Here is a 25,255-nt window from a genome sequence, read left to right on the forward strand (position 1 = left end):
ACGTGAGCCAAATTTGTGGTTGTAAGCAGTGGTCGTGAACCAGGGTGTCTCACTCTGCTTTACATTAACAGATGATCTGAGTAGCCAAGCAAGTGAGGGACCATGTGTAGGATGCTAGAACATCTGCCAACTTTGTTTTTCATATTTCTCTGGACATTGTGGAATTTTTATAGACCAGGATGAGGGTTGATGTTATGACCATGTTGGCACGAGGGAACAGCTTTTCATCTAAGGCTTGGAATAGCTGGGCAAAACTGGGGGATCACCCATAGGGCAGTAGCTTCAGGCCATCTTGTTCTCTCAGCAAGGCAGGCTAAGTACCCATCTCAGATTTAGTGGGTTCTTTATAGACAAAATAATACAGTTACAGAATGTAGAATAACAAACTAAGACACATATGGTAGAAAATGTATATTAAAAAACAGTGATAAAAATTGTGCAAGCTTTGAACAAGATAACAGGGCTGGTGCAGCAGTTATGTCTGCTGCAAGAAATAGGGAAAGGTAAGTTAAAGTTACATAAAACCAGTAACAATTAATGACTACCTTAACTAATCTACAATTCTCGGCTTTAATTCATGTTTGGTTATAGTTCAGGAATGGAGAATTGAAGAGCGTGGGAGGAATAAAGATGTTAAAGTGAAAAAACGAGTGGCCAGAGTGGAGGGGTCAGAGCTGGGCAAGATGGAAGATAGGACTATAAATTAAAAACAATGTTTTGGGTGTGGATAAAATAGCTTGACTACTGACTTATCAGAGAGAGTGGAGTCAAGATGGACCTGTATGCCACTGACATTGTAGAGTGGTTGAGGACGCCCATTATGACGGCAGGGACATCAGCTGAGAGCATTTCAAATAAGACGTCAGGATCAGTGAAGAGGAAGTGAGGGCGCAAGGTTGGCGGTAGATGAGGAGGATATGTAGAGGGTGGAAGCGAGGAGTTGGACTGATGTATGCTCAAAATAAGAGGAAATGAAATTAGAGGGGAAGGAGGGCCAATGGGATGTCCTTGCTAGTCATGCAACCAACACCAACACTTTTTTGGGGGATCTGAGGGGAGTGAAAGAAAGTAGCAAAGTCAGTTGCAAGGGCTGCCAGGGTAGAGGTATTATGAGGGGAAATTCAGGTTTCCCTGAAAGCCATCACCAAGGGATTTGGGAGCTGGGAATTGAAAGGACTACTTAGAAAGGAGTCAGAGATCATTAGGCGGAGCTTAGGTAGAGGAGGTAGTTACTCGGTCAAATGGAGAGATGTGGCTAGGGTACATGAGGTTTGATTGGAGGGAAAAGATGGGGTTTGGGCAGGGGTAATCTGTGAGAGAAAGAAGGAGGGAGACAGAGAGAGACAGACAGATGTAGAGAAAGAAAGAGAGAGAGAGATAGAGGCGGGAGAGAAGAGAGATAGAGAGACAGTGAGAGAGAGAACAGCAAGGAGGAGGAAAGGGATATCAGGATAGTCAGGAGCATGGCCCCTGGCAGGGAACAATGGGGGACGTTGCAGGGGGAACATAGGATCCTAGACCACAAAACACTGCATGTTGAATACTCAGGGTCATTGTTAATAACAACAAGCAACAAACAGTAACTAGTAACATTTTACAACATTGTTGTGCTTTTGTATCATTTCAGATTTTGACATGATGAGTACAGTTATGGAGAAGAATGGACTTGAATCTGGGAAATTGGGTTTACAAAAGAACAAGAACCAACTATCAAGTCTAAAACACCTACCTGGAGATATTTACAACATTCTTCAAGGAAACACTGTGCCCAAGAGTGATTTCAAACTGGATTTTCTGTCTTCTCAAAGACATGTCCCTCTGAGTGTGAAAGACAAATCTAATCCACCAATAGACAAAGACATTCATTACCCCTACAAATATCAATTGCCAAATGTGGATAGGGGTAAAGGTTTACATAAGGAGGTTTCAAAAGAGTTTGCTAAGATTGATAAGGACCATGAAGAGGTGCTTCTTTTGTCAAATACAAAAGCAACAACTTCGGCCCCTGTGGAAACCACATCAGCCACACCACCAGGACATGCTGAAGGAGTAACTAAGACCTCACCAACATTACCCTTTGCTACCACCACATTAACAAGACTAATATTGTTAAGCATGTCACCTGCACGTATTGAGCCTGGGCTGACTTCAGCATCTGTCAATGCTCTGTCATTGTCGACATTCAACACAATTGAAGAGGAGGTGCCTATTAGCCCAACAGCAGTTTCAAAGGGATCTTTTTCAGAGTATGGCAGTGTTAGGAGCAGATCTACTTTGCTCTCTTTCTCAGCATTGTCTAACATGGCACCTGAACCAAACTCCATGAAGCCTTCTGTGATGGCACGTTCAGCAGCATTGTCACAGACAATCTCATATACTCCTGTCATACCCCCAACATCATCATCACTTTCTGAGTTACATCCTTTGGAGTCTCCTGGTGGCTCTAGCCTGGAAATGCTGGTGGATGCTAACTTTAATAGTACACCCTCATCGGCCTCAAGATATACATCAAGAATTGAAAATAAGGCTTCAGAGGACAACATTTATTCCAGAACATGGAAGACCATGCCCATTAAACCTGCGTATTCAACAACAATAATCGGCAATATGAACAAACAAGTGAAGCAGTCGAACATTAGTCATTTTCTTTATAACGATGATGGTAAACCCATTGCAAATATGAACAGTGAATCCTTAGTGTCGCCCTCAGCAGTCCTTGCCTCCATATTCAAGATTAATGGGCAATTGATTTTTCCAGGAGGCGAGAGGGCAAGAAATGTTAATCTCTCCAACAGTTCTTCGCTGTTGTCTCTTGAGACTCATGAGTTTACCTCACGGTCAGCTACAAATTATCAAAATGGGAACCCAAGAACACCAACAATGGCCCCTCTCGGCAGTGCTAAAGCACTCAATGTGGGGGAAACACAAAGTCCCTTAAAGAAAAGACCCTTGTGCATGTATCCTCCAGTTCCAGTCCATGGAACATTTAATTTCCGAACTATATTTAACCCTGAGCCCGATCAGTTTCGCTACTACATTCAGTATACCTGTTATCCCGGCTATGCTATGAGCAATGGAGATATCTACAGTTACTGCCTGGGCAATGGAACGTGGAGCGGAGTCACGCCAGTTTGTTTAGGTTAGTATATCTATGCATGCCCAGCCTTTTTGTTTTAGTTTAAAGAAGATTAATACAACATAAATTAATACAAGTACGTTATATATAATAATCACTGAGGACTTACCTAATAAAGATGAGACATAAACTGTACACACACAGACACATAGGGATCAGTGATAACTACACATGGATGGGAGAAGGAAACACAAGATTACACTTTAATGTTACTATATAGGAATGGTGGGGCTTGTCAAAAAGTTCACAAATAAGTTCCATTTTAGTTCATGTTTTAAGAGAAGTGGAGTGGAAGCTGCCAAGTTTTGTTCAACTCTATGAATGTTGCATATGGAATTCCACCACATTTTGTGAGTAATCTTATTAAATTGCTTCCATTTAAATGGTATAGTTTGGAGAACAATTAGTATCAAAAGGTTGGCATTTGTTTTTCAATCATAGTTTCTAACAGAATGAACCTTCACATTCTGAACAATTCCAGGATGTAATGTCATCTAAGAGATTGCATGTGAATAATCTAGAAGGAGTAAGAATAACTCTATGTTGAGGGAAGTACAGCGTTTGCATTAAACTAGCTGATGTGCTAGCATACGAGACCGTTCCTCAGATTTGAGGCCATATATTTTCCACATCAGCCAAATCACATTCCGTTCCTAAATTGTTTCCGTCCTCCATTTTTGTTCATCCACATTGCAAGCAATTAATACTTTATAAAACATTGGGTCTTTGTATGTGCAGTCATTCCTATGTGTTTTCCTCGATTGGTTCAGTAAAGCAATATCTACTAACTAGCTTCTTGGATTTTCCATTAAAGCATCCATCATTTTAGCAAATTGGTGCAAGTATGAGATGGGGAGGGAGAATTTATATTTGAATTCAAATAAAGAAATAGGAGTCTCTTCCTTCAGGAATTGGCTAACAAATGTTATGCCTTTACATTACCAATGTTTCCCAAAAAAAGATTTTCCATTGATGAGAATATGTTTGTTCAACCAAAATGTGACAGGAATTGACTTGGCTTTGTAATATGTGGAAATAAAAAATGCCTAACATGATCAGCTGACACCTTGATAATCAAAGAGTTGAATAATCAGTTTCTTCCCTTTTATGAAATAGCCATCTTCCAGAGAAAGTGGAGATATTTCTCCAGTAAACACCAGAAGGGCAAGTTTAGATTATCATTGGGGATTAACCATGTTTGAATCTGTTTAAGTATAAAAGCTGAATGATGAAGCTTAATGTTAGGAAATCTTATCCCCCATCACATGTCGGTTTCTTAAGCTTACTTAGGGTTTTCTATGCCTCTTACTTCCCCATAAAAATGTTACCAAACAAAAATCAATTGCCTTAAAGAAAGACATAAAAAAGGATACTTGAAAGAATATATATTAGTACTAATAAAATAATCCTTCTGATTGGCCCTCGCCAAGGCATTACCCGGCCGGGAATCCCTCGGTCGGGATTCCACTGCCATTGTCCACGGCGGGAGGTGTGGCAGCCCCTCAGCCAATGAGGAGGCTCGAAGCGTGGCCATCCCCGCTCCGAGCCTCCCCACGGCTGAGAGGCTGCCTTTGCCCCCCGCCGGGGACTCAGATAAGGCTTTTTATATTTTCCTTCCCCTTTCCTCTCTGCCCTCCCCACCCCACTTACCTTCTTGCTCCTTTGTCCCCAGTGGGGGACAATGGCAGCCTGCAGCTGTGTGGAGACTCGGAGTGGTCCATCCCCGCTCTGCGCCTCCACACGGCTGGAGACTTCCATCGTCCCCCGCCGGGGACCCAGGTACGTTTTTATTTTTTCCTTTTTTTTTCCCCTCCCGCCTCCCCAACTCCACTTACCTTATTCTCTGTCTTCTTTCGGGAATGGACACGCTGGGAACACTTCTGTTCTCAGCGCGTCCGCTCCCGATGGCCGCCATGGAAAGGGAAAACTGAATCTGTTTTCCCTTTCCCGGTTCCCATTTTCTTGGTCCTTTTTTTTTCTTTTTCTATTTCGATCCTGTTTTTATTCTATACGCTTTAGCGTTTCGGGACAAAATAAAATGCTTTTAGTGCCCCGGTCATGCATATATTGCAGGGCGGGGTACTAATAGTGATATGCCCCTCATGGCGGTGGCATTACCTACTCAGGTAATGCCACAGGCCTATAACTGTGGGCCCCGGGGCATTACCTGAGTCGGTAATGCCCCGCCGCTTGGGGCATAGTGCTTAAATAACAAAAGTACAATCAGTGAAATTATCATTTTAACAGATTCAAGGTGACCCCACAAAGTTAAATATAGCAGTGACCATGAATTGATTAGGCCATTAAGTCTAGACATTAATAATTTAGTATTCTGTTTCATAATATTCTTGTATGAAATATGAATCCCAGTTATGTAATGCCTTTAGGGCACCTTTTCATGCCAAATTGTTGGAGATCATGTTTCGTATAGTGAATATTTAATGGTAACATTTCAGATTCATCCTTATTCAGTTTATACTTTGAAACAGAAGATAATAAGGATATGTGTTTGCATTAGGTGATCTACAGAGCTATGTGGGTTCTTCAGAAATAAAATGTCTTCAGAATAGGCAGCCAGTTTAATACTAATATCAGACATCTTTACACCTTGTTTATTATCATCTAGCCTATTTGATTCTAAGAAGGTTTCTAAAGCAAGAATCAATTAAATGGGACACAGAGTTCAACCTTGGAGAGTATGCCTAAATAACAGAAAAAATAGGACATATGCCTATTAAGGAAAATAGAGGTTTTAGCATTAGAATATGGATATGAATGTAGGTCCTAAATCATGCTAATTCAGTGCTTCAAACAGTAATCCCATTCCACTCTATCATATGCTTTTTCTGCATCAAGTGCTAAAGCCACAAAGTAATCATTTGATTTGTTCACAATACCTAGAATATCTAGGAACAATCTTGAATTAGTAGAAGACACCCTACCTTTGATGAATCCGACCTGGTCTATTTTGACTAGCCTGGAAAGAAAAGGGGCTAAACGGTTGATTACAAGTTGTGCATGTATCTTAAAGTCTCAATTTATAAGTGAGATAGGCCTGTCATTTTGGGGGGTGGTGGGTCAGGATCCTTTTTAGGTTTAGGCAAGATATTGAGCATGGACTCTGAGAAAGATCCAAAAGTTTGATCTTTAGATAAAAAATAGGAGAACAATATTGTAACAGGTAAATATGTACATATGTAAATACATTGTTCTCCCATTACAAACATGTGTAAATATGTTATTCTGCCCTTTTAACCTTGAATGTTTGTAGCCCATGGAGTGTACAGTATAACACATTGGGGTACTGTCTTTGGAGAGAGATGTTATGACTTGAAGGAAGAAGGCAGGCTGATGAAATGGCAGGTTTGGGCTGCTTACTATGTAACTTGATGAGAATTTGATGGAAGTGATACATGCTTATAAATACTTCAATGTGCCTCAAATGTGCATCTCATTACTGGTGAGGAGAATCTACTGAAGCAGCCCTAGCCTGAGCCTACCTGTGGCCATACTTCAGAGGAACTGCAGAGGAAACAAAGCGAAGGCGAGAAGTGCAGCAGAGGAAACAAAGCGAAATATCCACACAAAGCGACGTGGAAATCCTGTTGAGGTCCTAAAAGCAAAGCGGAGAGAGATAGTGCACCATTTCCGGAGATAGCCCTCATCCATCCAAGGTACTGTGCACCAGCAGCAATAAATGAAACGTGAAGGTGTGTGTTTGCAAAAAAGGTGCAAAACAGACATTGTACGGTCAGGCAACCTCAAAAAAGCAGCAGCAGCCATTTTAATGTTGACGACATCCGGACATAGCAGGCAGAAAGGTGCAAGGCGGCCATCATATGGTCAGGAAAGTGATTTTTCAGACAAGGAAAGTGCCAAAAAACGGCTGTGCAGGCTCTTTAAGGTCAGGTGACCTTGGAGTAAAGGACAGAAAATGAACATCCCAGGACCATTATTGTTTCTACCACATCAAGGGGAACCAAACATGAAATGGGATGATTGGAAGGGAGGATTCATCCGATATATACATGGGGTATATGGCAGCAATTTTGCCAGTGATATAAAAGACTCCTTGCTTTATCATTGCTTGGGGCAAGAAGGACAAGCAATATTCAAGAAACTACCAGAACTGCCTGCAAGTGAAGCTGAAGGTTTAACAAGCTTTGAACAGAGTCTAGCCAAACTGGGCCAACACTTTGTTGTCAAAGAGAATATGTTCTTGGCAAGATACCACTTTGCCATGTCAGAACAAAAAAGAGACAAATCCATTGAGGAGTTTGTAACAGTGCTTTGCGGTTTGGCTATAAAATGCAAATATGATCACTGTAGGGATGAACATATCAGGGATCAACTAATGATAAGGTGCAGCGACCAAAAGATCAGAGAAGCTCTGTGGCAGGAAGGAGGATGCACCACAGACATAACGTTGGAAAAAGCAATTGAAATAGCAAAAATGGTAGAACACACGGGAAAGATCCATAAGAGCATTGGATGCTGAGGCAGGTAACATTGATGTACCAGCGGCCAACATGGTAGAGAAGATGGCACCAAGAAAACATCCTATGAATAAGGAGCAGGAGAGAGCAGCGCCAAGGAAGAAGATGGAAGTACAACAAAAGTACAACACAAGATTCCCCAACAAAAGGTGTTACAGGCACGGCAATCCAGAACACATTGCAAGTAACAATCAATGCTTTGCACATCATATAGTATGCAGAGAGTATGGCAGAAAGGGTCACATTTCTCGCTGTTGCAAGCATTAATGCAAACCAGGAGGAATCAAGACAATTGGGAATGCATCAGCTACTGGCAGCATGGTGATACAAGCGATGAAGAAGAAACATATGTGGTAAATGCAATTGATGTGAGACCAAGAAGAATAACGCCACATGCATTGGTTGATATAAATGAAGTTCCAGTGAATTTACTAATTGATAGCAGAGCAGACTACACACTTGTGAATGTTGGCACATGGATGGAAAAACCTGTGCGAACTACATGAACCCACTGTGAAAGCACATGCTTATGGGGGCATACCGATAGATATTGTAGGGAGTACTGGGCGCTCTTCAAGTATGGTGAAGGTGAAGCTCAAGGGATGGTGAGAGTCACAGAAAAAGGAGGGAACCTACTGTCGTTGGATGCACAGGCTAATTTGGGTCTGAGACTAGACCTCGAACCACCCAACACAAGTGATGGTCATATGAAAAAACCCAGGAAAAGTGGAGTTAGTGGAAGAGGAAAAAAATGACATCACAAGATGGCTTCCAAAAGTAAGTAAAAATGAGAAACCTTTCAAGGTATCAACGCTAGACCTGCGCGACCATAATATTGCTACCTATCCATTAGGAAATGTCGCATAGGTGTGGGAAGCTACGGAGACACATGATTCCTCGACTCCGTTTTTAAACAGTGTGTTTGTATAGGTTTCTTACACACCATTTACTGCGCCATAGGTCATACATTAAAACACCAGCATCTGTTATAGTGGTTAAAACTAAAGTTTAATCATGGCCCTTTGTGATGACACGTGTTTCGACACTACTCTGTCTTTGTCAAATCTGGGCAAATCTAAAGTTAAAGATTTTGCAGCAAAGTAATAAAAAGTACAATATACAAAATACATATAGTGCAAATTGAAAAATCAAATTAAAATTTGTCAATATTGTAAATAATAATTCAAGCATGATACAAATCACAGTGTTTTGGAAAGAAAAAATGATGTAACGTGAAGAGAACCACAGAGATTTAGGTGGGGGGTCAGGTAGGATTGATAGGGTTGTTTGAAATGAGCAAAAGAAAAAAGAGGAAAAGTAAACTAATGTAAATGAAATGAAATAAAATAAAATAAATGAGATAACGGGAGAAAAAAAACACACAACGTAGCATCAGTATATTGTATGATGATAAATAGGACAACATTCCTTATGAAAAAGCTGCTAGCATTCTTACATATATTCCTCTTATGATGATTCAATTATAGTGAAGTGTCACTAAGTTAGCATGACTACTTTATACCTTCGTGTTGATTTGTTTATGATAAAATATTCATAAGTTTGCATAACTCCTTATTATAAATTCCAACAATCAGATTCAGTGGTGCCGATCTATTGTTACATTTACAGTGTTGCAATGACTAGATTTATGGTCAATTGTCTCAGTATAGGTTGCCTCTGAATTGTGGACCATCTTACCCTTATCTTTGACCAAGTTCGAATTACATTGATTTTCCACTTTCTTATGACAATTTTCTGGGGTAAATCCCACCTAAAAATTAATTTAAATGGTTTGTTCTGGTGATGCGTATATTTTAGGGCCTAATTCTTCCGGTTGTGATGTGTTCTATTTTCGTATTTTAAAGGTTGAGATCAACTCTAAAGCTGTAACGTGTATTTAATGCAATTAGATTGCCGTGTGCATGCACATGCAGACATTGAGAAGTTGCATCATTAATCCGAGAGGTACCGTGTGTTTGTACACCCCATAACAAGCCTCCGATAGTCTGGTGGAAATAATATGCAGATTGACTTGGGTGTCTAAGCGCGCAGGCACGAGGTGCAGCGTATTATGAAGATACGTGCTCTATGTTAAAATAAATGGTGGTCGTATTAACACGACCCCCTATTCGGCAGTGGGCTTACCTGAATGGAATATCGTATCTCGCGACGTGCGTTGGTTTAATGGGACCGGCACCATTGTTGTTCTATTTAAAAGTGTCTCCTTGAAAGTCCATAGTCCTTCCTTAGTTTCCACTCTTTGAAAAATGTTGGCAGCCATCTTTTGGGAACCGTCCTAATAGACGGCATGAATACTGAATGGGTGTTAGGAACGTCAACCTAAATTATTACGTGTTGCTACTTTGACGTAATGCACATAAATAATAGAATGTATACATTCTCAGTTTTATTGAAAGTAGCTCTTGTCGGTGGGCCTTAGAAAACTGCATTAGAAATTTGGAAGATATTTTTAATGTATTGGGTTGGGGCTTATCCCTTAATTACATACCTGGTACGTGTTGCTACTTAGACGTAATGCATATAAATAATAGATTGTATAAATCCCCTATTATATTGAAAGTGGCACTTGTTGGTGGGCCTTAAAAAGCTGCATTCAAAATTAGGAAGCTATTTTGAATGTATTAGGCTGGGATTTATCCCCTAATTACAATTGTAGTGCATAAATAGCAAGCCATAGCATAGTGGAGATGAGTATCGGTTAACAGAAAAAGGATGTAATAATTGAAAGCAAGAGATACACGTATTATGTGCACATTGTACATTCGATGCTGTCTAGAACCATGTGGCATTTCTTGTTGATACACTCTGTACTGTTGATGCAGACCAGTCCAGTTGGACGTTTCTCCTGATCAAAAACAATATGTAACAATATGGGTTAAACTGTCTTAATCCAAAGTCACTCTCAGTTTCGTTCAATTGTTAGTAGAGGAATGATGACATCTCGGTGTCTGAGTTCAAACCATAATCTACTGTGTGAAATTGTCAGATAAGTTTTGCTTCTTCTTCTCAGAGTTTCAATTCCTGGTTGCCTCCTCTTTGGTTTAGGGAAACTCAGTTGATCCCAATAAATCTGAGGTCTGAGGTATTTGATGTGGTTGTAGGTCAAAGGATCGAATCAAAAGGATCTAAATACAATAGGGTCGAATGAAAAGGACCGAAAACAAAAGGGTCAAATGATTTTTTTTTGGGGGGGGTTCCCCCAAACCACTGTTTTTGGTGTAAAAATCACCTTTTTTCCTATATGGAAACCCCCCAAAAAATATACATTTAAAAAAAAAAATTGACCCTTTTGTTTTAGGCCCTATTGACTCGACCCTATTGCATTCGATCCTTTGACCGGACACCATTTGATGTTTGGTACGTTCTTATCTTGACTGCCAATTCCTGATAGATGTTCTCTAATTCTCGTCCGTAACTCATGGACAGTGCTGCCAATGTAGATAAGCTGGCAGGTACATACATTAGCATATATGACATATTTCGAATGGCAGTTGATTGGCTCTTTGATGTTGATGTAAATTCCATTTCAATCCTGGAAGGTAACTGTGCTATCCAAAGCGTACTGACACATCGAGCACGTTCCACATTTTCTGAAACCCTTGTCTGGTGGTTGTAGCCACATTGTTTTTGCCTTGTATTGTATCTCTGGTTTCCAAAAATATTTGAGAAGAAAACTGGTTGTTTGAAAGGATTTGTACATTTAATAAAGATGAAACCAGGTGCCATGCTGATGAGGTCCATGGCACGCGATATACCTCTGACTTCACATGCGGATGTCGAAAAATAGTTGTAATGTATGTTAAGTGAAGGGACCATCGAAGAAGCAGAAGCAGCAGAGTGGAAACGCCCCATAGTAGCAGTGCGCAAGCCTAATGGAAGTGTGAGACTATGTATTGACCTGAGGGGGCTAAATAGGAATGTCTTACATTCCTAGTTAGATAGGTTTCCATTGCCAAAGATTGATTGTCTGTTGTCAGAAATTGAAGGGGGAAAAGTATTCTCAACGGTAGATTTGAAATCCACCAGCTAGAGACCTATTTCCACCTGTATACCTTCCCTGCGATATACATCCATTGCCCAGCCCAAAAACCGCATTGAGAATTCAAGAATTTCACCCGTCTTTTCCTCAAATTCGTTTGTGTCATTTTTAAACAGGAATTAGGTAAATTGCAAGTTTTCCAACGTGTCATTTGGCTGCAGCATGTTTCCACTAGTTTTCGAATTGTATGCCTTTTGCTGATCCATTGCCTTGTGGTTGCCAGTGATACAACATACATGCTATTGGGATAAAACATATGTATGTCATAATGTGACTACACATTAAGTAATTATTTGTAAAATTCGAGTGTCATTTTAGGCCTTTGCAAAGGGTTTAAAACAGGGGAGTTGCTAGGTCTGGAAAAGACCCGGGGCTACGCTGATGTCAGAACTGTTGGGACTGGGGGCTAGCTAGTCTTTTGGTTGTAGCTCCTGAGATTCTATCCGGGGCTACAACCAAAAGATCAGGGGCTATACCCCTCTTTAACCCCCCCTAGCAACGCCCCTGTTTTAAAATCTGTTTTTTTGCCTTTTATTGTATGAGGGAAGGTCGGTTTTTGATTCTGTTTAGTGCCTTTTATTCCTGACTACCTGCTGCCTAATTCAAAAAGTGCTCCTATTCACTTTTGCTTCATATATGTTCTAGGAGAAGGTCAATTAAGTGCATTGCTTCCATTTTCATTGTAATTATCACCCCGTTGGTGATTGCTGCCTCATATAAATACTGCATGATTTTTTAGAATTTTTAAAAAAATATATATATTGTATTTTCACCAACCGGCCTGGTTTATGGTACATTGTGACCCGGGGTATTTCAAAAAGGGGTTGTGATACGAGTTGTGTACCATCTCAAATTGAATCTGCATAAAATAAAGAGAAAGGCATCTCAGTTGTGCGCTACATACTAGGCTGAGACCAAGGTTTCACACATTTGAGACAAGGTACACATTTAAGACATCTTGTCACTGTACCCTGTGGCTTCTTATGACTGACCCGCATCGGGATTTTACCTTGGATCCACTTGTATGTAACTGATAAACGTCATTGTATTACTACTTGCCTCTTTTTTTAAGGGCGATATGCACTCTTTGGTATTTTATGCGCGCTTGCAGGTGCGTGTGATGTTTCTTTACCGAGGTTCCATTTAGAAGAGGCCATAATAAAGACTATGCAGCTCTTAATATAACCTCAGAGAAAGCCACGCTTCCTCCCGCGCTTGCAACAGTCCCAAAAACCTTCTGCACTTTCTAAAAAGTTGCATAATGTTATGTTAGACATTTTGAACAATGTTGCAGTCCCACCTGAATGTCTATTTAGGACCCAAAGTTATTTATAACATGGTTTAGTCACTTGTAGGCCTCAGATTGACATTTGCTAGAGAAAGACCCAGGGCCGTTCAATGTGCACCTAGCAATTTATTGTGATAGAAAATATCTTGATACATTCAGGAATAAAAAATATCTCCCAAAGAGCCACATGGGGAGATACACTAAATTAATGTTTTCGTTTCCTTTACTAACGCTCGTTCTTGTAGAATGTAATCTGCTCACCGTGTATAGGGCTCCGTCAAAGGCCAAAGGTCGTCCTTGTGAGGTAAGAGCCTCAGGGCGCATGAAGCATCAGCAAAGGCTGCTTCTCTGCAATTCAACGCAGGGCATTCAGTACCACCCGCAAATGCCATGCCTTGCTACATAAAGTCTCCGGTGGATAACTGGACCCTACAGACAGTCTCCGGCGCCGGGAAAAGGTGCATTTAGACTCCTTATGTCTTCGTAGAAGGCTCTGTTTGATTTGCCAGGAGCAGAGCTAAAGAGCTAAGCCACCATCATGTACAGCACTAAGCCACGCCCTGATTCACATCCTTTTGATTTCTTGTCAATATCCTCTGCAAACTTAGCAAGCTTAGGTAGTGATTTGAGAGTACTAAAAATTAATGCGCTACAAATGTACACCGCAACTCTTCACTCAGAGCATACTGCCAACTGTTAAATGGTTAAACCTTGTCTTTGAGTGATAGTCATTAAAATAGATTTCTCAAATTATTGTTGTAAAGGCCTATTGGATCCATTCCCTTTTCTCTTAATGCCCTAGATTAATGGGTCTCTTTGCACGCTAATTCATTAGTGAATTGTGAATTAGATGAAACTATCACACAAAAAAAAGATGTATTTACATAAACATTTCCTAAACAAGGCTCAGTAGACGCTGATCAAGATAGACTCCCTACATTGATCATTCAGGCCTGGCCACCATATTAAGCAACCACGATGGTCTATTAGTAGATCAGTCAAACAAGTTCTCCATCTCAATCTCCACCCTCTTGGTACATTCAGATGGGGTTTCCGCTATGTTGACCTGATCGTTAGATGCACCTTTCTGCGAGAATCCTCCACTAGCTGCTATCTCACTCCCCAAGGCCATCATGAGTCAGCTGTCGCTCCACAGCTTGCTGCCACTCCACAATGAGGACCCTCAATGTGCCGAAGCTCCTATGAAGCGTGTAGAGAGTTCCACAAATAACCCCAAAGAACCGGCTTGCAAGAGACCCCCAGTTTTCGTGATTAATAAAAACACCATCAAATCTGCAAGTTTTTTCAAAAGAGCGCCTAAAACTCAATTTTTGCAAAAACACAGTGGCCCTCATTACGAGCATGGCGGTCTGGGAAGTATGTTACCGGTAAGCATGCAAAGAGATACCGAGAAAGAATGAAGGACTGGAGACTTCAAGAGAAATGGGGAGATTAAGGTGTGAGTGGGAAGCTGGTTGGGAGTGTGTCGGGAACTGGGGAGTGTGAGCTGTGAGTTGATTGTGTGACAGAGCTAGTGAGTATGCACATGACTGGCAGAGTGGGAGGTTTGTAAGTTTAAGTTGTGATGGAAAAATGGTGAGAGAAGGTGTGTGTTTTGGATCATTGGACAACATAGAGTGTGAATATTTGCACCATTATAAACAATAATGATCAATAAAGTTAATAATATAAAATAGGCCTTCCGTTTCAAACCAAAAATGTTGAGCAAAACAAACCCTGTTATGTCAAGTCTGGGACATTGAGGACTCTTTCAGTTAAATTGATAGCAATGAAAGCATGCAAAAAGTGCAAATAATACCATCCTGGCTCTCTCACGCACACTTCCTCTCTTTCACAACTTGGCTCTCTTACACTCTGGCTCTCTCACATCCTCCAGTAAATTAAAACAAATGTGCGACACAAGTGCCACAACAAATACAACCCTGTTCCACACAATTCGCTTTTTTTATTCCACAAAATAATCACTCTCATGCCGCAATATCCTGGATAATCTGCACAAGCATAGAAATAAAGCATTCTTAAAAGTGGGCACCAGGGGTTAGTTTATTCTTGAAGGAACATGCAAAAGCAATTGTGAAGTACACATGTTCAATGTACTAATAGTTAAAACTGGGAGGTTGTTTGCTTACATTAAGATCAACGTTAATTGTCATTGCATGATTTGTGAAGATCAACTAAACATTGACAAGCCTAGCGTGTTAGCGATTATCGAATTTTTAACAGGATTTCATTAAATTGTGATGACTGGATCTATTCTGACACTACTTCTTCATACCCCCTGGGAAGCACACGCTAGCTTGTCCTATCACTGGATGTTGAAAAAGCATTATAAAGGGTTGAGTGGTCAAAGTTGTTTGAAATGATGGAGAGAGTTGGATTGGACCATGACTTTATCTTGGAGTTTTGACTGTTGTATGAAAATCCATCAGCCCGTATCTTCAGGGGAGGGTAAATTTCAGTTCCTTTAAACATCACTTGTGAGACCAGTTAATACTGTCCTTTATGTCCCTAATAAATTTTGTATTAGAACCGTTGCGGTTGATCAAAATACTCACATCAAAGGCACAACCACATCAATATGTTAATGTTCATGTTAAAGGATATTTGTACCGCGCACTGTCACCACAGGAGTGGTCCCCTGGCACTCTGGTGGATCTGAAAAGGAAAGGGGGTTTGGGGTGAGTTAGTGGGAACGAGCGGGATAAGTTCAAGAGAGCAGTGATGTGGTGTTGGCAGCTTCAGTTTGGTTAACACTGTTCGCTGAGCTTGGGGTGCTTTACAGTCGGTAGCCGTTGTGTGCTGTTGTGCAAAGCTATGTGTGGTTTATTTTGTTGTTGCAGTGTAGTAAAGTTTGTGTGGTTTGTTGTGGTTGTGTTTGGTTAGAGTTTGAGAGGTGTATGCAGAGGGATGAAATTGTTAGTGGGTTGGTTATTGGCCTCGCTATTTACAAGTGATATGTGCTAAATTTCCACGTTCTTTCTAGATGTGGCGTGTGAATAGCTCTGCATTTCTTCCTAAATCCGACACTGGCTAATATTCACAATCCTGTCTATATATGACGCACACCAATGTTCACAAGTATATCCAAATGTGGCACCGGCCCACCTTCAAAATCCTGTCTAGATGCGAAGCAAGCTAGCATTCACAATTCTATCTAAATGTTGCATTGGTAATATTCCCAATGCAGTCTAGATGTGGCAATGGCTAACATTCGCAATTCTATCTAGATGTGGCACTGGCCGACATTAATAATCCTGTCTAGATGTGACGCAGGCGAATGTTCACAATTCTATCTAAATGTGGTACTTGCTATCATAAACAATTTGTCTGGGTCCTGAGCAGACTAATGTTCACAATTCTATCTAAGTGTGGCACTTGCTAAAGTTCATAGTTGTAAGTGTGGCACTGGCTAACCTTCACAATCTCGATGCGACAAAGGCTAATGTTCATCATCTTATCTAGTTGTTAAGCAGGTTAGTGTGAATGTCCTGCTCTGCAATGGTCTGAGGGCAGGTAGAGTGGCAGGGCTTCTGGAGTAGAGTGATTGCTCTCCTCCCCACCCAGGCCACACCTACCTGGATGGTTGCTGCTGGTTGACGGCTGGCCCATGGCTTATCCTGCTGACACAATCTGGAGCCACCTCTGTGGGAGCCGCCCTTTGTATTGGGGCCCTTAGCTGCAGGGGCTGCCCTGGCAAGGTCAGTTATGACCAGGTAGACTTACCAATCAGGGGAGGTGGGCCTGCTGGGGGGTAGGAGGGGGAGGGCGGGACTGGGAGAAAGCAGACACAAAGAAAGAACTACACCCCAGGGTCTGCAGACTCTGTGCAGGCCAGCCCAGAAAAACAGGGTCAGAAGATACAAAAATAAAAGAGAACCCTATCACAATAGCACAAGTTGGTAAAAAAAATGATTGAAAAAACACTCAAACCCCTCCACTAGAGTACATGAAACAGGCCAGAAACGGATTACAATGAATGTACAACTAATCACTGATCATCAACCAGCCCCTAAGGCTGCTTCCCAAGTGGTTTCCCTACCATATCCTTTGAGATTGCAGCCCAGAAGGTAAGGGAATATGGCTGCTCCTGAGACTCACCTGACTAAGGCAAAGTTAAAACACTTGTGTACACCTACAAATTAGTGCTGATGGTAGTACAATCCCCAAAAGAATCCATCCAGCAACTCATATCACTAATCACTGAGTTCTACAGTTTCTCTTTTTATAAGGTAAACTGGGAAACGTGTGAGGCTTTAGCTGTGACACCCCATTTCTGAAGGGAAAACCCTGTGGATTTTGACTTTTTTAAGATCTTGAAATATTTGGGTATTAAAATAAACTTACTGATATACTTATATAATAAACTCTACGTGTTGTGTTGACAAAGTATATTATTTTCAGTCTGTGCAGTAGGGACCCTAGCCGGCCCATAGGACTGGGGGTTTCCCAACAGCACTTTAAGATGAGTAGCAGCACCCTTGAGATGGATGGGGATGCAGATTAATACTCTCGCATCAAATCAATAATGACAACTCAATAGTTTGGCAAAGGGAGTCCGTTTAATGACAAGTACAAAAAACGGGAAGTTCATGAATATCAGTAATCTCTCGATCTTCCTTCTCGCTTCAACTCCAATTAATTTCAGAAAAAACATGACATTGATAGTAAAAACTCATCATCACTGACGTAAAAAATAGCATGCAACTTGATTGGTTCTAGGAAGGTAACTTAACTATAGGTACTATATCTGTATATGGTAACAGGGAGAGGGGACTGGATTATCAATGTCAGGTGAGGCAACTAAGCCCTTCCTTCAAAATGGCTACTGTAAACGTCACTAAAAGTATGACATCTCATTGGTTCTACTAACTATAGGACCCTAGATTACATTGTCCACTATGAGTGGGTTGGCATCAACCCCACTCATACTTTTCCACTTGCTTTGCAGCATGCAGAATAGCCGGCCAGGGGCAGGGAGTTTGTCTGCACCCCTAGCTTCCCTCCAATTATTGCTACAATCAATCATCACTTCAGTGGTCATGTGTCAATTATTTCTTTGTGGTTGGCCTCGAGTCTGCTTCTTGGTCTGGGAAGGTTAAGGCGTCTGTGCATGGCCAAGGTCCATGCGTAGGTGTGAAAGTTTCATCCCTTCTGCTTGCTTGTTCGCGTGATTCCGACACTGTGAAATCGACCTTTCCTCCATGCAATTTCATGTATTTGATTTAATTCTGCCCACCGTCTGCCATCTGTGGCTTATCTTGACCTTTCCAAACAGGATATTCTGTCCTTCTTTCGCTTAATTGTATCCACTGTCCGCCTATTCCAGCTGATACGACCTTGGCTTCTTGGCATGGCTACCCTCCTCTGAGTTTCTCTCTGTCTTTAATTCTCGACTTGTTTGCTGCAAAACTCTCCTCTTGTGAATTAGCAACCTTTGGTTGATTCTGCTCTTGTGCATAGTGGAAGGATACTTATATAAAGTGCTCCTTGAGGTAGATATATGTATAGGTGGTGCTTGCCACAATCTATCTAACTACTAAGCATAAGCAAGCCTCATGATTTCTGTGCTTCTTGCGGTTACTTTGCATATGTACACGTTAAAACTAACTGAATATCTTCATCGTGCATATGGCATAATTTCTGGCATCATGACATCAATTGATTCACTTTAGGCTCAGGATGTCACATCCATGGTGTTTCGTCTCTTTTCATCATTCATAGGTCATCATATCTTATATAAGTGAGTCAGTCTGTGGCTCTCTGCTGGTTTATTTGCTCATCATACGTCACATATTTTGGCGTGAACGTTCCTGGTACTTCATAATTAGCGGTCAGAGTGTGAATCGAGCTTGGCACCTCCTCTACACTCCCCCCTTCTGGGTGATTCTTCGACCACTTTCACTTCTTCCTTTGTATCCACCTTTACTTCATCCTCTGGATCCACTTTTGCCTCATCCTCTGGATCCACACATAGAGGTCTGAAGAAATATCTGTTTGGGGTCCATATCTTTATGACTCCCTTCAAGCTTCCTGCTGTTTTTATGTGCTCATCTTTGTTCCAAGTCATTAGTTGACATTGTCCACTTAGACTACAATAGATCCATCTTCCCTCATAATTTCTATGTTTTCTTGGGTTGCCAGACATTTGGTCGAAAAAAATTGGTCGACCAGACAAATGGTCGAACCAATTTGGTCGAAAACCAAATGGTCGAATTTTTTATTTTTTTTTATTTTAACCCTTTTTTTTATTTTTTTGGGGGGGTCCCCCCCCCAACCTCCTTTTTTTCTCTAAAAACCCCTTTTTTTACTAAACGAAAACCCGAAAAATAAATATATGAATAAAAAAAAATTCGACCATTTGGTTTTCGACCAAATTGCGTCGACCAAATTGCAGTCGACCAGTTTTTTTTCGACCAATTGACTGGACACCTTTTCTTGGATAGAAGATGGATCGAAAATTTGTTCCTTCTGGTGCATAAAGGCTGGTTTTCACAAAGTCTCTTATTTCTTCATCAGTCAGGTCCTTAGGCTTCCATCCTGACTCGACATCAATCATGATCTTCATCCTTATGGCCTTTTTTGCAGTTTTCTGGCAATGAGATATTATTATCTTGATAACACAGAATCCAAGCAATATCATCACTAGAAGTGCTCCTAGGAATTTGAATGCATCTGCCATCCATTGTGGAACCCATGAAAATAGTGATCCAAACCAACTGTCATCATCAACTTAGTGAACTTCGTCGGATTCTGTTGTTTTGTCAGCATACCTATGGCTTCTGTTAAAGTTTCATTCTCATCATTGTGCGAAGGTCAGAATGTGCAACATGATTCTCCAACATTTGCACAAACACCTCCATCCATAGCTGTGATCATGTCAAGGACATATCTGTTCTGGCGAGTCATTAGTCGAATCGCCCTTAACTCTTCCTTGATTGCATTGAATCCTTTTATGGTTGTGTTGATGGTCTGCAGTAACTCCCATCTAGTTATCTGCAACCATTTAGTATTTGCTCCAACCTGAACTCTTGGCATCAGAATTGTCATGAACACTGATGAGGTTAGGCTGAACAACCTGTGCTCATACGGGATCGCATGAAAGGCTTCTTCTGATTTAGCAGAAAAGTAATTCTCTCTCTTCATTCAGCTCATCAGTTCCATAGAGCTCTTATTTCTCAGGTGAGCATCTGCTTTCGGAAAACTGTCAATATTCTGATCACTTTTTGGAATCACCAGCGCTGGAACATGGACATTCACCAGTGTGCATATACCTCCCCAATTTTTCGGCAATCTGATATATTCTTTGGATCCACATGCCCAATAATGATCCATGATCACTGCAGTACCATGTACTATTCCTGGAGAGTCAAAGACTCGGCCACAATCTGATTCTCTCCCATTTCTCTTGTACCATTATTTCTGAAGCAGAATTTTGGGCTCTCCAATGGTACTACCTGCAAGGGTCCTCCTCTGTCCTCAACCCATGTTAGCAGTCTTGCAAGCTTTGGCCATAATGGCTTGCATCCATTCTGTACTATATCAATAGTACCCTGGTAACGGTCGATGACCATCCATGCTCTGCAGATCACTACTCCTTTCTCCCATCCGTCTGGTGAAAACACTGTTCCCCAAATTTGCATTTGGCCTCTGTTCTTCCAACTCCAAGCTTCTTGTGGTGTTTTTCCTTGAACGTTCAGTGTTTGGTTTGCCTCTCTTCTGATCTCTGCTCCTTTAACTCCAGGCTTCTCATATCTGATCACAATGTTCTTTATTTTTCCATTGTTTCTTGTCTTTATGTCCTGGACATAATCGTCTTCATTTGGGTCAGTTGCTTCAGTTGCCCATTTGAGTGAAGCATCATTTCCCATGAACTGGCCTCTGGTCTTGCACATTTCTATTTGTGATAGACAGTGGGCTGTCTGGACATCAATTTCCACAGCTTCGAAGATCGTTGCCTTCCCCATGCTATAAGGTAGGAGTGCGCAAACAAAGCATTCTTCCTCAGAATTTTGTCATCCAACTTCTTTCATATGTTGGTACCAGATGTTATTTGCCAAGTGTGCTGTACTGTCCAGGTAGTCGTTTAGTTTGTTGTTGTCTTCTTGTGCGCTTCTCCTGATTCTCAAGGTTTTCATGTAGTTTTCTATCATCACATCCTTAATAGCATCCATATAGCTTCTTCTCGCTGGAGGATTCTCAGGTATCTCCATCCATGGTCCAGGCATTTTCATCTGTACCATTTCAGTAGGAGAAAGTCTGGTAATCCTTTCCTTGTTCTCTTGTCTTTTCCTGGCTCTGGCTAGGAATGGCCATATTGATTCGGCTATCATCTTTGCACGTGATAGTTTTGTAGGACTTGCACTTGTCCCTTTCATTGCTGGATTGGGGGTGCTTGTCAATGCTGTCTCTGTTTGTTTATTCTCCAACTCCTCTTGTCTCTTTAAAAGTTCAGCTTTTTCCATTTGCCTTTTGACTTCTCTTGGTGTGGAGCTTCTCATCGTAGGTTGTCCAAACTTCTCCCATTCTTTAGACTATGGTTCTGCAGTTATTGACACTAGACCTGGTGTATGTGCACTCATCGTTTGCGTGTGTGAGTCTTTCATTAACCTTTTCTCATGCTTGCTCTGCCGACATTTTTTCCGGAATTTCAACTTGCTTGTTACCAAAAGTGTGTGTTTGTCATTGCTAATCACATCCATCTCAAGTTCACTCATTCCTCTGTTAGACCTTCTAGGGACTGGAATGACTATGTAAGGTCTGGGTGCCTTTGTGGTTTTCATGCTTACATCATTAGTTGGGTGCACTGGAATCGAAACGCTTTGTGCACCAATAAAAAATGCAGTTCGAATCGTCAGTGACAGTAAAACAATGATGAATACAATGCATAGGTACATGATTCCTCTATAGGTTAACCTACAACACTTAGTTCCGGGACAATACGAGCGCCTCTCCTCCTGAGGGATGACAAGATTGCTGTTTTAGTTGCCCATCTCGATCATCTAAGGAAATAAGACTAAGGGCCTCATCACGAGTTGGGCGCTAACCCCGGTGGTATTACCGCCAGTGGCTATTAGCCCTACCGCCAAACCCCCGGCGCTGTTAGAGCCGGATCACAAGTTTGGCAGAATGGTAATTTCCCATTCCCCATTGGGCCCATTCGGGAATTTCCCATTCCCCATTGAGCCCAATGGGAAATGTGTGGCGTTATTACCGCCGGCGGTATTACTGCCAGCGGTAATAGCACCAAAAATCAGCTAAATCGCGGCAGATTTGATTTGGCGGACCCTTAAATGTGGCGGTAATAGCGTTACCACCGCATTTAAGGGTTACTGCCAAACTCGTGATGAGGCCTTAACTCTTTAATACATTCTAGGTAATGTTGTTATCTCCGGGTTCTGCTGTTTCTGCTTGTAGGTTGCAGATAGTGGAACGATTGCAGGGATAATATATTGTCTCTTTTCTCTGGAAACTGTTCTCTTTTATGTATACGAAAATGTCAAATAAGGTAATATGTTCAGCAAGTCTTTATTGTGCGTGTTCAAAATAAACAAGCTCCCAGTCAATGCCTCTTATCTGTTTCACTCCAAAAGACATACAGTGTCCTTGTCAGCATAAACAAGAGTGAATTCTCTGGCAACACTTTCTCGATCGTCCCTCATTGGAAAGTTTACATTCTTCTCCGGAAATTCTGATGATGATTAGAAAGTTCGACCTGCATCACAATACCATGCAGGAGCATGCTCATCTGTGTAGAGTTTGCTGCGTCTCTGATGAAAGTGAGAGCGCCAACACTGGCACAAGATCTGGAAAGTCCTCAATTAGGCGAAATAAGACGTTGCTTGCTAAACTGCTATCTTCTGGTGACAGAGACATTTGTCTTGACCTCCCTGTATTCCGGAAGCAAAAGGAACTGGTCGGCAATCACAGTGAGCAGCCTCCTTATTGTCTTTTCGTTTTCTGGATCTTGAAGAAATTCAGTGATATTAGTGATATTAGTGAGCCTTCCCACTAACGATGGGTACGATCTCAATACTAACTCGAAATAGATTAAGATGTCTTTAGTGATGTCACTACTGTGCGACACCATAGGCGACACCATAGGCGAGTCAGAATAAAGTCTCTGGGCCTCATTACGAGGTATGCCAGTAAGGGAAAAACGATGCCGGTATGTAAATACTGGCATCATTTACCGTTCCGTAGCATTCCGAGCTGGAACCCCGGTATTAGCGGCATACCAAACAACGGTGCCGCTAATAGCAGCATAGGCGCGTACACGCGCCTCTTCAGGTAGTAAATACCGGCATGCCGGTAATAGGGGGTAATTTCAACCCACGCAAACATGCAAATACCGGCATTGCGAACCCGGTAATAACGGGCTGCATGATGCCGGCAAAACAGGCATCGCGGACCACCCGCAAACAGCAAGCAAGATACAAGGCAGCTGCCACAGGTGCACACAATCCCCACAGGTGGAGTCAAAGGAGGCTGTGCTAGTATGAACTGAGCACACCCACACACCACAACCCCCCCCCCGGTGTAGGCAATGCAGAGTTGCCCAGTACAAAAGGAGCACAACTAAACACCACACCCCTTCCTACACCAAAATGCCACCACTAGCATTTGCAAAAATGGCGCAGGAGGACCTGCCTATACTGATACAACTACAGCAACAACTGCAACAACAACAACAGCAGCAAGAACAGGCAGCACAGAGGAGACACAGGAGGAGAAGGAGGTTGAGACAGGCCCATCCATTCCCACCAGCGCAGCCACCAGAGCCTCGTAGGCAGCCAGCAATACCTCGCACCAGACCCAGCCCATTCAACCCTACCCCTGAGCAGATCCACACCCTGTACCGGTTGGACCGTGACACCATCACCACCATAGTGCACATGATACAGAACGACATTGCCAGCCACATAGAAATATGCACTGCCATCCCCCCAGTACTAAAGGTGGTGTCTGTGCCACACTTCCTGGCCACAGGCACCTACCAACACACAGTGGGCCAGCTGCATGGCATTTCACAACCACTATATTCACGCATGCTGAAGCAAGTGCTGGATGCCCTCCTGAAGCATGCAAGCACCCACATATCCCTACCACGGACTGCCCAGGAGATAGCCGAAACCAAAGTAGGCTCCCATGCACTGGCAGGCATGCCCAATTGTGTCGGTGCCATCGATTGCACCCATGTGGAATTGATAGTCACCCATGCCATAGAGGCCGTGTAACGCAATCGCAAACAACACCACTCCATCAATGTGCAAATGGTATGTGACTCCAGGAAGATCATCACCCATTGCTGCGCCCGATTTCCTGGATCAACACATGATGCCATGTTACTGGGTAAATCCACGGTACCCCATCAAATGGAGCGACATGCCGGACCACGTGCCTGGCTGCTTGGTGAGTTGCACAACCGTCCCATGGCAGTGCTTTGGGGTACTGATGTGTGGGGATGCATGAGGGGGGGGCAATACTGCACCTGGGTGGGAATAGCCGGTGATTGGAGAATGCATGCAGAGCCAAACACTCCTGACCTGAACCAGTCAAACGATACATGACACTTCACTGGGCCACATATCACAAATAATGCATATCAATGAGAACAATTAAGAGGCACAACCAGGCCACCATGGTTATGGCAAGCAATGCATGAATGAACAGGATGGCAAGTGTGGCTATGTGGGCAGTGTGACCATGCATAGTAAATAATGAACAGCATGAATTGGAGTCAAAACATCGTTGCACTACCACAGCATATCTGCCTCAGCATGCATGATTACACCCTGCATCATCTATTGAATGCCAACCAGACTACCACACCTCATGACAGTACAGATTGCACCTAGATAACATTTTTTCATGCTTACAGGGACATGTGCATGGCCTCACCAAATAACTGGCGGCATGACTGTGCTCCCTGAATTATGGGAGTTCAGAGTGACACACACCTATTTGAATCTGCTTGCTGGTGATGGAGAATATCCCTTGAGGCCGTGGCTACACACCCCCGTGCCTAACCCGCAGAATGGCCATGAGGAGGAGTACAATTGTGTGCACACCCGTACCCGTGTTGTCATTGAGCAGACCTTTGGCCTGTCGAAGGGGCAGTTCCGCTGCCTCAGCAGGTCTGGTGGGGCACTCCTATATAGGCCTGAGAAGGTGGCAAAGATCACCATGGCCTGTGTCATGTTGCACGACATGTACCATTGTCACCTGACATTGACATGCATGGGCTGGGTGAGGAT

General features: G+C 42.3%; 1 protein-coding gene across 1 annotated transcript in view; it reads left to right on the top strand.

Moving 5' to 3' along the window:
• The first annotated feature begins 1,634 nt into the window (after nucleotides 1-1,634).
• The window catches only part of LOC138526290 (uncharacterized), an 89,055-nt gene continuing 65,434 nt past the window's right edge, over nucleotides 1,635-25,255 (top strand). The window contains exon 1 of the mRNA XM_069636858.1: nucleotides 1,635-3,139. Coding sequence (XP_069492959.1) covers nucleotides 1,636-3,139 — 1,504 coding nt within the window. The 5' untranslated portion in view covers nucleotide 1,635. The remainder of the gene's footprint in view (nucleotides 3,140-25,255) is intronic.

The sequence above is a fragment of the Ambystoma mexicanum genome, chromosome 7p, assembly GCF_040938575.1.
Source record: "Ambystoma mexicanum isolate Mex_15411 chromosome 7p, UKY_AmexF1_1, whole genome shotgun sequence".
Lineage (NCBI taxonomy): Eukaryota > Metazoa > Chordata > Amphibia > Caudata > Ambystomatidae > Ambystoma > Ambystoma mexicanum.